The sequence below is a fragment of the Cylas formicarius genome, unplaced genomic scaffold (genome assembly GCF_029955315.1).
Source record: "Cylas formicarius isolate icCylForm1 unplaced genomic scaffold, icCylForm1.1 PGA_scaffold_10__41_contigs__length_53128322, whole genome shotgun sequence".
In the NCBI taxonomy this organism is placed as follows: Eukaryota; Metazoa; Arthropoda; class Insecta; order Coleoptera; family Brentidae; genus Cylas; species Cylas formicarius.
In genome coordinates this window covers 45,426,802-45,443,412 of record NW_026844214.1, presented here as the reverse complement: position 1 = coordinate 45,443,412, position 16,611 = coordinate 45,426,802, and the positions used below count along the sequence as shown (strand labels likewise).

At 34.1% G+C, this 16,611-nt stretch overlaps 2 protein-coding genes across 2 annotated transcripts in view; one reads left to right on the top strand and one right to left on the bottom strand.

Moving 5' to 3' along the window:
* LOC132696212 (thrombospondin type-1 domain-containing protein 4) overlaps positions 1-16,611 on the top strand; it is a 265,404-nt gene that overhangs the window by 67,446 nt on the left and 181,347 nt on the right. Inside the window, exon 2 of the mRNA XM_060660924.1 lies at positions 13,462-13,552. Coding sequence (XP_060516907.1) covers positions 13,462-13,552 — 91 coding nt within the window. The remainder of the gene's footprint in view (positions 1-13,461; positions 13,553-16,611) is intronic.
* LOC132708034 (gustatory and odorant receptor 22-like) lies at positions 986-11,043 on the bottom strand. The gene is made up of 6 exons (XM_060680133.1): positions 10,784-11,043; positions 10,497-10,734; positions 10,058-10,403; positions 8,242-8,455; positions 5,988-6,132; positions 986-1,211 (listed from the first exon to the last, which is right to left on the bottom strand). The coding sequence occupies exons 1-6, from the start codon at positions 11,041-11,043 to the stop codon at positions 1,068-1,070; spliced, it is 1,347 nt and encodes a 448-aa protein (XP_060536116.1). The 3' UTR covers positions 986-1,067.

Below are 16,611 nucleotides of genomic sequence, written 5' to 3'. Positions count from 1 at the left end.
AATGAAAACTGGGACTCAACTTAAGAAATTAAAAATAGGGTAGAACAAGTAAGCTGGAGTATTTTGCGCAACGTAATGAGAAATAAAAAATATAAATTGCTCCATATAATCATGCAAGGAGAAATAGAGGGAAAACGTTGTCCTGCTCGCCGAAGAACGTTTTGGCTCAAAAATCTTTGTGAGTGGTATGGAGTAAGCACCAACTAGATCTGCTGCGGATAAAGTGAAGATCACGCGACTGATCGCCAATATTCTGGGAGGATACGGCAATTGAAGAAAAAGACTTTAGACATTCTCATTAATAGAAAATCAGACCTGATATTGAACCATGTTTACGGAAAAGTTACTTACATAGACCGATATCTCAATGCATTGTTTACAGTAAAACTATCTCAATCCAAGTCGCTGAACCCAAAATGAAATCGATTTCCATCTGCTCTTCTCTTTAATAATTTCAACATTCGAGATATTATGCGTTCTATCACAAAATACACTTCACCACAGCGTTCCAAAGGCAATGAGTCCGAAAACAACCCCATACTTGCCTCTGTTCCACTGTTACACTTCCTTACATTCAAAACATCAATGACCACACATCAAAAGTTCTTAAGAAATGTAACTTTTCTACAAATCTTTCAATATCTTTGGTCTGCCAAAGACAACATTCACACGAGACGAAAAATATTAACTAGGGTAAAGGAACATGAAAGAGCCGTAAGCGGACAAATTTTATACGATAAAACTAAAACTTTTTGTACACAATTGTTCCACTAAAGAAAAATCCGAGAATCCATAGAACCCTATAAGCAACCAAACAAGCTTAACCGCGACTCAGGTTGTTACATCAAACAGTATATAAAGAGGTACAGAGTAGAATGCGAGTCAGTTTCAGTTAAGCTTTGAAGAAGGAAACAGAACCTGACGCAGGAGATCTAGATGTAAATAGTAGTACAGTAGCCCGTGCAAGGTTCTTTGAAAAATTGACTTGCGGATATAATGTGCTTATCTGCATAAAGAAGTAATTGTTGCTAGCAATTTGATGATATTGGAGGTAAAAAAAGTCCATTTTATGCGGTGGTAGAATTAGTAGCATTCATTGACGTCAGCGCGACGGCTGCAGTAGCTTTTCTAGCTGCTATCGCGGCATTTCTCATCAGCGTCAGACGGAACTGCATCAGCATCACTAGGTAAGTGGCTGCCGACGTCACTGTCTGAAAGAGAAAAATTCACTCATTTTCCCGGCTGACCACCGGTCATCGAACCATGCCAGACTCATACATTTTGCACCGGCGTTAAAATTGCAGCCGATCACTAACCTATCCCTATAATTGACAGACATTAATGGAACAACGATTTTAATTAGGGTCGGCGCGCTACAGGGTGTCCTATATTTCGCTTTTCTCGTGTTATCTCTTTATGTCGTTAAGATTTCTAAATTCGTTTTTTTTTATAATTTAAAAAAAGTTAATATCGTTGTAAGTGTGAGAAATGCAATATGTAGACGATTTTTAAAGAGACTAAAAATTTGTATTTTGGTGATTTTGCACTTTGTCTCGATATATAAAAATCTTGTTGTTCACAAATTTTTTAAAATAGTTTGGACCTATCTCTACTTTTATATGCAAGTGCCAGTCAGTTTTGGTATTCCAAATGTCAAGTGATATATAAATTTAAATTTCAATAAACGTAGTAAAGTAGTATATGGCCAAAATATGTTAAGATTTTATTTCTTGTTACGAGGTGTAAAACAGATTATCTCGTACATCGTATAGTAGAGCGTAGTATACTAGTATTGGGTTTTGACCGTTTGGGAAATGTAGTGCTGGAAAATACCATATTAGACAATTAAAATTTCTGTTGCTAGTTGTTTCACATTCATGCCATAACAACGAATTGCACCAGGTTAGCCAACTTAAAATAAAATAAGCATTTATTTAATTTTTTTACATAAAAAATAATCGCGAAAAAAGAAAAACTCCCAAAAATTAACTCAGTAATAGGATATATAGGTGGTCAAAGAAATAGAAGCATTTCAAGTTTGTGGCGACGAAAAATTTACTATCGCATTTAAATCAATAATAAATATAACCTAAAATCACCATTATTAAAATATTTAAGAAATAAATAATTAAAAGCTATAAAAAAAATCGGGCCTTAAAAAATAGAACCTTTTAAAAACATACACCAATGGTTTTATGAACTTCGTTGCATCTTCTGGGCAAAGAGTTTATAAGCCTTAGGAAAATTCTGTTGATATTTTCATTCTGCTTTCGTTATTTCCCAAGGTTATTGCTTATTTTTTGTTTGATGCTTACGAACTGCATTTTGCAAGTCCAAAGATTCTCAATTAGATTGAGGTGTGGTGATTGGCAAGGCCACGAAAGTGGTAATTTACGTCATTATCACAAAATAACAATTTCGCTTTTCTAGAAATATGTTTTGGACTCTTAACCTGTTAATATTTCCATTTTAAGGGCTTATGATCCTCTGCAAATGGTAAAGTGACATTCTGAACAATGTTAACATACTCATTTTCATCCAAAATCTCCTTTATCCAGTAAATTGGTTACACACCATAAATTAACTCGTCTTATTTCTAATTATTTTTATGGCGTAATAATTGTTCAAAAATATGTACTTCTACTTAGATCCACATATTTAGTCTTCTTCTTATGTTCCTATTTTCCATGTCTTCTGGGGTTGTAGGGGGATTCGCACAAACTCGATCTTTAACACAGCCCCACAAAAATAAACCCAGTGGTGTTAAGTCACATGATCGATCCACCTCAACAGATCTTTTTCTGTCGGTAATGATTATTGAAAAATTCTCGAACTTCTCCACGGTAATTCGGCGGGGCTCCATCTTGCCGAAACCATATTTGCTGTTATCAAATTCTAGGCCCCTTAAGTGGTTCGAAAAAAAAAAGATCCAATAAGTTCAAAGTCCACACCACTCATTAAGTGACCAATGGTTCTGATTTTGCACTTCTCGTACCCAGAATCGATTCACTGTTGAAAAATAGTGGATGTTATGCGCCATCACTGCGAAAAGTAACTTCGTCAGAAAACATTATTTTAGACAAAAAATTGGCAGAAGTTTACCTTTTGTTCACAAACAGAAGTTGATGAATTAAGTTCAAGAGAACTGTTTTGAACAAAACTAGCTGATATTTTTTTCACTTTTTTTCCTTATTTCTATTTTAATGTTCCCATTATGGCGCAAGCGAATATACTCAGGCCATCTATTTAGTGGATATCTTCGTATGTCGTGTGCAGTAAATCCGAAAGCTATCCATTCAGAAGGATATCCCTGGGATGTATTTTACAGTATGTAATTAGTATATGTGCTAACGGATATCCTAAGAATATCCTCCACGTGTCCCGACACATGGGGCAGTTTGGGGCAGAAACAGGTATATGGTATACTTAATACAGGTTGTAGGCTTATATAAGATCTTTAAGATTTAAGAAAATGGAGAATTTTCAATCTAAAATGATCATATTCGAATAACGCAAATATCCCATATCCTTCAAAAATAATGGCGCTATCGTAATGTTTTGCAAGGGTGAGAACTAGGATTTTTTTAGAAAAATTAAAATATTGAAAAAACAATTAGGTTTAGCCATATTTTAGGCATTAGTAAAAAAATTGCAGAACACCGTGTTCACTTTCAAATAATTTTAAATTGCGAATACTAGCAATCTTTACCACTTTTGAATTTACCATTTTCTCATAAATTTTGAAACCAATGAGGTAATGATCTTTACTCCATCGTGGGCTCACCCTGTATTTTATACTGTTTCTGTTTTATTCTTAATATTGGCTATTTACTATTATTGTTATTATTGTTGAAGTTTATGTACGTATTTTCTAAAAAAATATATTTTTAGCTTGTTTATATTCAAAAAAAGTTACATTTTATTTTGCGCGAATTCCGCGACTCTGCAATAAAACATGACATTTGAAATTCTCAAGTAAAAAAAAAATATCGTCCAAAAGTGCACACACCCTGTACTTCAACAACCTAGGTGGCCGTGCGTGCTACCGTGTTATGACGAAGCGTCCACGGCCTGCTGATTCCGCACGGCGCGGGTTAAAAAATGTCTCGTCGCTTCCTGACTGCATTAAATGCCCGCTTTCGTTTTCTTCGTTTCCCATTCTCTTCGGGATTCATGCGTCGACACGTTTTCCGACGTTATCCTCGCAAACGCGGACGGAACTGTCGACGGAAAGTATGCAAATTGCGGCTTTCGCCTTTTAAAGGGCGTATCTTTAAAAGTACCGGCGAACAGCGTATAACACGGTAGTTGATGCGCGTTGAGTGATACAATGTCGGTTCTGGGTTTGTCGTGTTGCCACGTAATTTACATCGAATTCTTCCTTATCCTTTCATCGTGCGCTTTGACTACTTACGAGTCGATTTTAACAAACCATAACTTTACTCTTTTGAATTTTGTGTACTGGTGCTAATATTTTTTACACCTGTGGTTTATGTAATTAACTATAGGAATAATTCAACAGCAAATTTGGGGAGAGATACAAAAAAATCAAACGCAATATAGTCGTTATCCTTAATTCCGTAGCTGAAATATTTTTTTTAGGATCCTCCGGCAATTTTATCCAGGAAAAAGTCAAAAATAATGTTTTTTTATCATGTTTTATTCAATACAGGATGTTTGAAATATCGTTTGCGCCGCGGTTAAGTCTGTATATGTTGTAAAATCTTTGGTTTGATTTTGATAACTTTTTTTTTGTTGGATAGACATTTCAAAAACGCATTAGAACGTTATGTATTGGGACTAATTTTTGATGTCAAATATCGAGAAGGGCTTTGAGATTTCTTTATACAGTTTTTTGGAGAGGAAAGAAAGTAGTATTAGATATTTTTTCAAATTGAAAATGACAACAGGTTCGTATTCAGGACTACCTAAAAGTAACTAGACAAATGACAAAAGTTTTTAATGGTTTAAAAAATAAATGTCGTAAACCTTGTAAATAACGATTTTAAGGTCTTACGAATTTTAATTATACAAATTTCAAAAATAATGGTAAAAAAGACTTTTTAAGGGATATTTACTTTTTACCATCATCTTAAAACAACAGCATTAATATATCTTAGTATTCGAAAGGTATAATGTAAACAAAATGAAAATATAAATTAACGAGTGAATTTAACAGTCGAATATTCGCTTCTCTATTATTCTTAAGGAAATCGTTACTAGCGCTTCTCGATATTTGAGATAAAAATTAGTCCCAGTTAGCCATGACTTCAGGTTGATGTAATAAGAAACATAAGGTTTTAGTAACATTTTAAACGCCCTGTATTGAAACATTTTAAAAATTGGTATATTTTTGGTTAGTTGGGTTCTAACTCCTCCTTCGAAGAAAATTATTTCTTTTTTTTTAAATCCTCAATAGCACTTCTCTCTTCTCCCTCCTTTGTTAAACAGTCTCAGTAAAGCAAAACAAGGTTTTGGTGCATTTTTCAAACAAAGATTTTGACAACGGCGTACAGTTCTTAAGTGGAACATACTGTATATAAAAATTTGAGTTTCTATGGAAAACTGAGTACGTAATTCGATAGCACAAAAACCTCTTAAAGTACTTACTTTGCGAGTTACAAATAGTGTCTAAATACGTAAAAATCCAAGATAGCTTTTTCTGTTTTTGTTAGCTTTCATAAAAAAGTAGCCTTGTGTCACAAAATCCACAACAATCCAGGATTTATTAATAGGGAGGTACGCCGTGAAACAGTAAAAAATGTGGATTTCCAAATTTTATTCAGTTGTTTTCTCAAAGTAATAGAAGAGGAAAATTGAAGAAGAAGAAGGAAAACAAAAAAATACCCACGGAAATACCTAATGGAATTCCAGAGAAATTCCAAGGAATTATAACTTTAAAACGAGTTACGGTACACATGGATTTAAACAACAACATGCATAAAAAAATTGACATATTCTTTGCGTGCGGGCTACAAAATACTTACCGAACTAATTAGTTTCCTATTAATATTCGCATATCCGTTCAGGTTCATGATCGGAGGATTTTTTTCAATGGCCGTCAAAAACATGTGAATCTCCTGCACAGTTTTGGAGTCTATAGCAGACAGATTTACTCGCAGAAGACGTTCTCTGAAATACTCCGTGTATTAGTTTGAATTTTTGTATCCAATTTAATTTTAATATTTGTCTTTTTTTAGATACTACAAAATATTTCGGATTCAAGCTGTTAAAAAAAAAATCGAAAAATCGCCCTAATAAATATTTATTTGGAACTTTTTTATTTCATTTGAATCAAATTTGTTTCAACAAACTAATTCTTGCTTCTATTAAACAAAATGTATGTGTTTGAATGTTTGCAATCATTTGTGTGATTTTTTCATATTTTTGTTTATGGCAAATAATTATTTATTTACGTTCATTACACAAAACAGTTGCTTCTTTTATTTAAATTCATTTATTAAAAGCAAATAGAAGGAGTTAAATGCAAATGAAATATCGTAAATGCTGTTATCATATATCGAGGAAGGATACCCCATTAACTTAACTACTTTAAGCCAACCCGGAATTCTACCTTTTGTTAGCGGCGTGGTTATTGCCAGTGTCCTAAGTTTTTTTGATAACAATTATTAAAAAAATGAAAATGTTTTTAAAGAAATATGTAGTCATTTAAATGTATTATGAATTAGTAGTCTCGTAAGTCTTCTAAAAAGTACGCCTTAAATGTGAGTTTTTGAGCAAAATAATACGTCTTCCACGGCGTCTAAATCTAAATCGAAGCTCGTCAGCTCTACCTACTTGATCGCTCTACTGAGATAAATCAATAGTATTTCATTGAAATGGTTGCTTATTTATTTAAATCTGTTAGGTATTAAAAATAATGCTAAGTTTTATTATTTCGAGCTTAGAAATAAATAAAATTAAATAAATAAAAATAATTAATATAAAATTGATCAAATTTAAGTGTAAAGCACGGAAACTTTTATTTAAGAGCAGAATTATAATAACCTATAAAAACAAGTTTATTTTAGAGTAACGGAGTAATATTATTATCAAAACAATTGATGAGAGAATTCGCCTTAAACAAGGTGTCGATAGCTGTCGCTGAGTAACTATTATAATAATTATTATTTATTTCCAAAATAAATTACATTTGCATTTAGTAGCATTTCACTTGTGGCATCATATAGTGTTATAGTTTTATAGTTGAAAACATCATTTTGAATTTTAGAGGCATCCTAGCATGGATGAGCACCTGACCAAAAGAAAATGTCCTTCAAAATCTACCTATATACTAATATTCTATTGTTTTGAGAAATTTTGGTAATGTTTCAGCTTATTAATAAATACATAAATATAATAATGAGCATTTCCTAGTATTTCATTAAATGAATACATTCCTTATTCCATAAGATATTACAAATTAATCTAGTGTACTTTGTTTTAAATGGAAACTATAAGATACTGAAGCTTTTAAGTAAAAACCAACCACCTCATTTATTTATCTTATAAAACAAAAAAAATTCGGTCCAAATAAGAAAAATCGACATTAAACTAAATGTGTGTCATTCAATTAATCAGTATAGTATCACTATAGCATTTATCAGAAATATTTGATCTAGTTTATACATTATTGTATTGAATCAAACAAATTGTATTTTCTTAAGAAACAAACAATTCGTTAAAATCAATGAACATATATTGCAATTCAATAATACTTGAGAGATTTCAAAAAACATATTTATTTCAATCAAATAAGCATTTATTGACTGACCATCCATCAAAGAGGTGGTAAATATTTGTCTGAATTAATATTTAATTTATACAAACAAATGCAGTATAAATAATTTAAATTCATTTTTACAAAATTCCAAATAAATTTTTGTTTAGCCATGATCAAACAAATATATTTTTAAAGACAATTCCAATTTTTTTAGACCAAATATTTTTTCCCCATTTCTTTCCACTTCCACTTCTTTTCCTATCAGTATGAAAAAAAAGGTTTTCTCAATATCTCTAATTCACTAATTATATCAATTAAAACATTAAAATATTGTTTCTTTCCTCTATCAGCATAAAAGAAGTAAATCATATCGCATCAGGGTATGCTCCATTAAATTATATAATGCAAATTACGGAATACTGTGTACATTATTCTCTTGTTTGTCCGTCGCGTTCAATAAATCGACTTGGTTCGTACAATTTCGACCGTCAATAATATCCATCGGCGCAAATTATTACCTGAATTCGAGGCCCATCTTTTTGGACGCCGAATGAGCCTCGTTGCAGATGATGAATAGCAACGTGATGCAGTAAAACGCGATGAGGAACAGACCGCCCTCCTTAAACGAGAGACCGTGATCGAGAACCTCGGTCACCGTCCCATACGTTGCCACGATGGTCGTGAGTAGTACCAACAAACAGTACAGCGCGTACATGCCACTGTAAGCTTTGCCTAAAATTCAAAATATTCTTAAGGTATCGAAGGAATCAGGAGATATTGAAAAATTGGGCAAAAATTACCTTTTGAATGTTCAGACGATGGTGGTAGAAATAAGTAGAATTTAGTGCAACATGTAGCTTTTGTGCTTATATGAAAATACTTAACTTAAAAAGGTGTAACTTTTTTTTATCAGAAATTTATTTTCTATATTTTCTATTTTCTACCCCGGTAACCCCGACCATCAGGTTCAACCTCGTCTTAATAACACCGGAACTTATCCAGAATAAAGTCAAACAATTAAACATACCCAATTCCTGGCGGAATAGATGCGGAACCACTTAATCAAGGATCACTTAAACTACAGCACACAGTAGCAAAACTATTTATAATGTGCTTAAGTAGTCGGGGGTACCAAATTAATGGACTGAATGGACTGTCAGCACATTCAGTCTGTTTTATGGTGTTATAAGAGACCTAATTGAAGAAGAGTAGGTTTGTAAGCGTAAGATCCTGGACAGATAATACCTTCTGTATTAAACAAATAATTGAGAGGGAATTCGTCCATGGAAAGAAGGGTCATCTACTTTTGGTAAATCTGTCTAAGATCTTCTACACAATACCTGTCGGAAAATTATGGAAGGCCCTAAAACACATATACTCTTATAAGAGCGGTTCAAGAGCTATATAACAACTGTACAGCATCGGAGGAGCCAAAAGAATCAGAGTCGATAAATGACTACGACAAACCTATTCAATCTCACCTACATTGCTTAAAATATACACACAGCGTGCGCTAAAAACCTGAAAAAAATAAATGTAGGTCAATAGTGTATCACATCGATAATCCAACTCTGTTCACCTTACATTTCGCTGATGATCAAGTAGTGATAAGACAAAGTAAAGAAGACATTGAGTAATAACCAAATGTTGGCTTAAGATGAACATTGATAAAAACCAAATACATGAGCGTCAGAGCAAAATTTGGAGATTTGGAACTTAACGACAATATAACTATCAAGAAAATGGATGTATGTAAATAACTGTGAGTGTCATGTACAGACGAAGAAAAGGACAGCACAGACATTCAGAATAACAGAGTTGCACAAAATCGAAAAATCATCAAAGAAAAGTTTGAATATCCCTCAACTGTGTCTCTTTAACTCTTTCCGTTTCTCAAAGAAATTTCCACAGGCTACTGTAATGCTTTTTACAAAACTTCTGGATTCCTTCTGCGTTGGTTTTTGCTTAGTCGAAATTGCTGACGTTTCGTCAATCAACCTGTTGGCTTCTTCAGAGTTTGACTGAAACTGGCTCGTATTTTACTCCGCAGCTGCGTATATATTATTTAAGGGGGGGGGGGGCTAATGAGGGGTATAACCATCTCGGATGTGTTTATACCCCTGATTAACGCCCCCCCCCCCCTAATAAAAGAATAAGCAGGTACAGAGTAAAATACGAGCCAGTTTCAGTCAAGCTCTGCAGAAGCCAACAGGATGAATGGCGAAACGTCAGCAATTTCGACTAACCAAAAACCGACGCAGAAGGAATCCAGAAGTTTTGTAAAAAGCTCTTTCCGTTTCCTTCACCGAACTAATAATGTCCTAAATCTCTTACCCAGTTGTTGCATCATATGGGATAGATCAACCCAGAGATCTCTATATTCAGCCAGCCTGTTGGCCGAATCTCTAGATTGCAAAGCATTGTGGAGGTTCTCGGCTAGCCACCCAGCCGCCCTCCCTTTGGCAGTGCAGTTTATAAACCACAACGAGCACAGGCAGTTAAGCATGGCCAGTATGTGATAGTAGCCAAAGGTGTGCCACAACAGCATGTCCGGTTGGAGGTAGTATTGCGCCAGCATCACTATTACCGCTACTACCCAGGAGAAGATGCACAAAGAATAAGTGATCAGGGTGAGGTTTTTAAATACCACTCGCGTTCCAGTGACACGGTAATATTTGAGCTGAAATTAAAGAGTTGCCTCTCTCTACCTGTTATTACATTCATAGAGCAGTGGTTCAAAGGTGAGAAATTAAACAAATATCATGAGCAATACCTGAAAGCGTGTCCACATGTTCTTGAACTTGGCTACTTCGTGTCCATTGGTCCAAGCACCTACCGGCAACAGGAAATGAGGAATCAAGATACTCAGAAATATTACCCCGTAAATATATTCGTCGAACCTTTTACCAGGTTGAAGAATGAGGATCAAACGTTCTTTGAAAACGATACTAACGAAAATCGTTTCGATCGAGTATATGCAATACGCCCAGATAGTCGTCGGCGAACGCCACCTATAAACGCGTTCGTTAATTAATACTAAAATTAACACGAAAAACGAACCTAAAAATGGTGTTGCCCTTCAGTCGTTCGATAGGCATCACCCCCATGATCTGAAACAGGACCAGCAGGCTCTTGGTAGTTTGATAAAAGTTGTCGTGCTCCTCTAAGAGATTCGGATCATCCGGTTCTATATCTCGATGGGTGGTAGCCGTCGCCACTTCTCTTACTTCGCTCTTTCTTATATTTCCCGACATCTTTTTGACATGAGGCTGTCTCAGCCCTTCGAAACGCAGGGGGGTTACCACCCCCGCCATATTCATTGCGAGAATGCAGTGGTGGGTCTATCTAGTTCTACCTTCGGGTATTCTGATTCTGCAAAAAATCAAATCGCAGATTCATCAGATTCAACTATTATTGAGGAAGATCTGGGAATATTATTACTGCATAAGCTATGACGTAGAGGAAATTCTTTTGTGAACTCGACATTTTTTACGTTAACAATTATAAGGGTAAACCATAACGGTACCATTATGAGCAACATGTTCTAGGAGTGGTATTTAATAATAATTCCAATCGATGAAAGCGCACCTACCTATATAGATAGCCCATCAAAATTAATAATTACTGATACTTTGAAGTATCAATTCTTAATTATTATTATTAATAAGTTGATCCCACAAACACCCGACATCGTTAGATTGATATCGTACCAACTTCAGACGCGACTCGTTTCTACATTTGTTCCGAACCTATATCGTGCCGTTTATGGTCTTCGATGTCCAGTCGAGATCAATTATGCATTGACAGATCTTTAGTCCGAGCACATAAGTCACTCCCGTATGAGTCAGGCAACCGGAAGCAGGAAAATATGCAAATTGCGTGGAGTTTACCTTCTTCCGAATTAGTAAAATTTATAAACGTCACTTTTTTTGGTTTTGCATTTCACACATATGATATGTCGTATTAGTCGTGAACGTTGATAGACTAGAATTAGATAGTATGGGAATGTTGGGAAGCAATTCGCAAATATGTCGAAAACTCAGTGCTAGTTAGTGCTAGACAACTTCTTGACTTCTTGGGTACTCCCTCGGTGGACACACTGTACAGGATGATTCAACTATAGAATAAATATTATTATCTCATTGGTGTCAGAAGTTGCGAGGGAATGGTAAATAAAAAACCTGCAAACATTGTTTAAATTATACGGAGCGTCCCAAAAAAGCGTGACGAATAAAGCATTCATTTTTTAAATGAAAAACCCTCTTCTTAAATTTTGTTTTGAATTTCTTTTAAACTTCTTGAAATTCTTTATTAATAATAATTAATAAAACCTAATAGTTTTTGCAATATCTGGCGATTATCTGGAACTTGAAGAAAATATTTCAATTATTACGTTCCGTTTTTAATATTCAACACTACCACTAGCATGAAATCGTTCCATTAAATACTCTCTAGTTAGTATACGTCTATTAGGGTACTTCGCATTGTACCGCCAACAAAATATATTTCCTCCTCACCCAGTATATAGATCATATCAATTAATTCCGCTTTAGGAAAATCCATACTTTTTTTTTATTTACTGACACCACAATAAATTATATGAATTTGTTGACTCAATTTTGGTAAAAATTTCACATTGTCATTTTGTCATGGCCAACCAATTTTATAGCAATAGTGAAATAAGGGTAAATATTAGAAAAGCTAAAATTAATCGCAAAGTATTAAAAATAGGTATATAACATAGTTAATATAAGTTGTAGGATTTTGTAAGATCTTTGAGAAACAATAATAATATATATATATGGTGTGCCATTTAAGAAAACGTAGATTTTTCTATTTAAAATGATCGAACTATATTTCTACACCCTGTAGTATTTAAATCAAATTCCTTTCCATATTCCATTATACGCCATCTTTCAATATCAAATATGTGGGGTGGGTGATCTAAAAATGGGGTATTTTAGAAAAATTAAAATGTTTTATTATTATTATTAAAAAAGTTAAAGAATTCCAAAACGGATGAAAAAAGGGTGTTTTATTCAAAAAAATGTATGTTTTATTCACCTTTTTTTGAGTCACCCTGTATATTTTTAAATGGTTTTGAATCGTGTATCGCAACCATCTTTACAACTTTTTGTATTTATCAGTTTTGCAACCAATGAGACAATGAACTTTGCTTTGCTCTTTCAGTCACCCTGTATATGGCGAGAGCACAGCTTAGAAATTGTTTTCCACCAATGAAAATTTTTAAATATTAATTAATATTGGCAGAGGGAAATAATGGGATTTTTTTAATCTATCGATTTTTTTGGGGGATTACTTTTGAATGACATTCGTAGGCGTATTACATTTTCCGTAAATTCGAAGTGAAAAAATCGGATTAATTATTTCAAAACTCATAATGGCCCCGGTAATCAATCATGTTTACGGTATTAGGCAATGACGGTTCAATGCGTCCTTGAAATCGACTTGACATATAGGTGAATAACTTGTTAATAAGATACCGGCCAGGTCTAGTTTTACGGGTCAATTTTCGGTAAGCTTCCATCTTCATTCCAATAATGAAAACGCCCCCTTCAAAACGACGTTAATGACTTGATTCCGGAGGAAAATTTTCTTTTATGTAAATCGAGAGCCAATTTAAAAGGCCCATATGGTAGAAGATATCTCCGAATCGGGCAATTTATTTTCTATGGATGTTTACTGCCTTGTTGGAACACTTTTTTTATCATTTACAGGGCTACGACTGTCATCGCATTCATCAACGTGTGTGTGGCCCAGCGAACAGAGGACCGCAATCAGAAAATCAAACGGAAATACCCACTTAAGGTGAGTTTATGGTCATAAACCAGTAACGAAATGTCCAAAAGAAGTTTGTTTTTGTATTTGGAGCTTGTCCGTAACTTGCCGTTCTGTATTTCGGCACGTGATCTTAGCAGTCGATCTCAGCTAACCCCATATAGTGTTCAATCATTCCGGTCTGTGTATAAGCATTTGTATATATAGTCTACTACTCGAGGTGATTTGCATAGAAACTGCCTAGTCTGATATCAGACTAGATAATAGATTTGAGGACGATGGTAGGACTGGAATGGTATTCTGTAGCGATTTAAAATTGTTACTACCATAACATTTTTTTAAAAAATTGATCGTAAATTCTTTTCGAAAAAAAAAATCTCCGCTTTCATTTCTCGCATCCAGGTTTTTTAGTTTTTATTTTTGGTTAGTTTTAGTTATAAATTTTTGCTGTGGTATAAAGCTTGTTCAATATTGCCTGTTATTGTTTATGACTTTGGTAGACCAAAATACATGTTTATAAAAGCACAATTAAAAACAAAATTGATTGTAATTGCATTTTTTTTTCTTTTTCTACTTCCGTCTGTAAAATGCCCTAATTACACACCGATCTAGCGTGCGGGAAGCGTCACTTTTCCACGTCAGTTTCGTTTCCCACGGATCCGACCCACTTCGGACATTTTCGGTGGAGGTATGGGAGCAATCGGATGTTTTCGTAGATATTTCCCACGCCTTGAATTTTGACGTTTGCCAATTTTGACCGTCATGCGAAAATGTACCCAAAAACTAACGGTCGTAGAAAAAGTATAGTATGCAACACGTTCGATAAACTTTTAAAGTCACTCGTTGCATTGTATACTATTATGAGGTTGCTTTTAAATTTGACTTAATAATATGCCTCGGGGATTTTAATATAGATTTTGTCAAACCGAATAACATCGTGTCATACTGTTTTGAATCTTACAATTTGAATATAGTATGTTATGCAACAATTGCGGTGGCTTAAAAAGTTTATAATATACTATTGCTGATACTTATTCGCACCACAGAGTGGTTTTGCTGAATTAAACCTAAAAAACCCAAAAAAAACCTATCGCAGAATTAAATCCCTCATGCAGAAACCTCAAAAAGCCCCCAAAAATTTAAACGCACTATCGATTAACGACTGGAATTGGTACAAGAAGCTTCGCAATCATATCATATTTGTTGCAAGATCTGAAAAGCGAGCGTACCTTAACTTTATTTAAACTCCTCTGATCGAAATTTATTACATAACCTGGCCAAATAGAGTTAATTAATTACTTAATTTTGCTTGGAAATATTTCAGTTAAGTGCGTTGACTAAATCGCGGTATATGAAGGTAGTACTTACGATAAAACTAAACAATTTCAGTTCACCTTATGTTCGAATCAATATGTCAAAAGGGTTTTGCGCAGACTGCTTTTTTGCGATAACTTTTTTGTTAATTAACCAATTCACTCAAGCCGTAGTTATATGTCCCAAACTGCAGACGAAGCCCAAAGCTTAGCGAAGATAATGAATGAATGCATCGCTGACACCGCATCAAAAGCCCTATTTAGGTGGTGGAACATTGCACGCGGCGGTTTAACCTCCGTTCGTTCCCTACAGAATCCTTTGTAATCGTCCAAAAATTTTGAAATCGGTCTCCACTGAGTGGATTTAGTGTTTTCAGTGTTTTGTGAACGTTGTAAAGTGATAATCGTCGCCGATCCCTTGGTTTTTCCCCGTTCACGCCGGTATGGAGGCCGGTCAAATTTGTTTTTTGCTAGTTGAGCAAATATTGGTTATATGTCTTCTTTGTACGTGTTGGTCCATGACCAAAAGCGAAGATCCTCGACGGAAGTCGACAATGGGCGAATGATCCTAGCAGTCGAGCCCAACATTTTTTTGTGAAACGCATAATTGAATTGAATTGAAGCCCTATTTATTCGATTGTAATATTGTAAAATACGCTTTCTGTGTAATAAATGTTTTTAAAAACGCTCCCCCGAATTTTGAACATTTAAGTCCGTAGCTCATTTTGTAGATATTTTCGAAGCACGCAACTGTTTTATGTTTTTTTTTTAATTATGGGTTCAACTACATCTAAAACAAAGCTGTTTTTTGTTCATAAAAAATAGTTGCGCGAGTTTAAAAATTAAGTATTGGATGCCAATTCATTCCCACCATTTTCCTCAAACCTAATATCGAGTTTGATACATAAGGTTACTATTAAAAGCGTCTCCAATACTAATTCGCTTTGGGTTAGCTAGAAAGATTTCATATATTTTCGGTAAAGTTTGATCTATTTTTTTTTCTTCTTTTTGAAAATTAGGATTGGTTTGTTTTTATCCTTTTCATTTTGTAATACATTATCATTATTATATCAAAGGTATTGCGAAAATACAAACTTTATTGAGGAGAATCGTAAAACCTAAATAAAATAAATTCTCTAGGTGATTCTGTTTTCGCTACGTTTAAGCAAAATAATCCGAGGTAAACTCATTCCAATTTTCAATCGTTTGTGTATTTATATTTGCAAAGGTGTATTTCGGGTTAAAGTAAACTCTCTCGAGAATAACATCGATATGAGCGCGAAAGGTTGACAAATATTTTAAATTTTAAAGATTTTGAGAAAACTGGTATGAGTTACGCTTTCAATAGTCAACTTGCTGATTTGTACTGGGTTCGTTTGGAAAAAAGGCTATGGACCAATATAGATATCTCCAAAGTATTATTAAGATAAGGGAGTAATAAAATATTAATAATTTTGCTTAAATTTACATTCAGTATTATATAGTGCTAAATAAAAAATATGAAAACCAGATTATTAATTGGAGGATTTGAAATAACACCTTTTTCTACGTACGGTAAGGTACACAAAGGTGCATGAGGACATTTTATTGAAAAATTCACGTAAATATTATCTCTGTAAAAATTTATATACTTGGGCAATGTTCGATTGAACACTGTTGATAATTTGACAATATTGAAAGAGATGTTATATATTTTAAGTTCCTCATTTCGCTTATTTAGATTGTCATCTATAGAAAAATGTGCTCTTCTTAATTCTACAGTAAATCATAATAACT

Excerpts from the sequence above, each read along its gene's own strand:
- LOC132708034 (XM_060680133.1), bottom strand. The coding sequence starts at position 11,043 with ATGAATATGGCGGGGGTGGTAACCCCCCTGCGTTTCGAAGGGCTGAGA. Across the intron at positions 10,404-10,496 it reads ACATGTGGACACGCTTTCAG|CTCAAATATTACCGTGTCAC; the intron begins GTATTGCTCATG and ends CTTTAATTTCAG. Across the intron at positions 8,456-10,057 it reads CCATATGATGCAACAACTGG|GCAAAGCTTACAGTGGCATG; the intron begins GTAAGAGATTTA and ends TTTGAATTTTAG.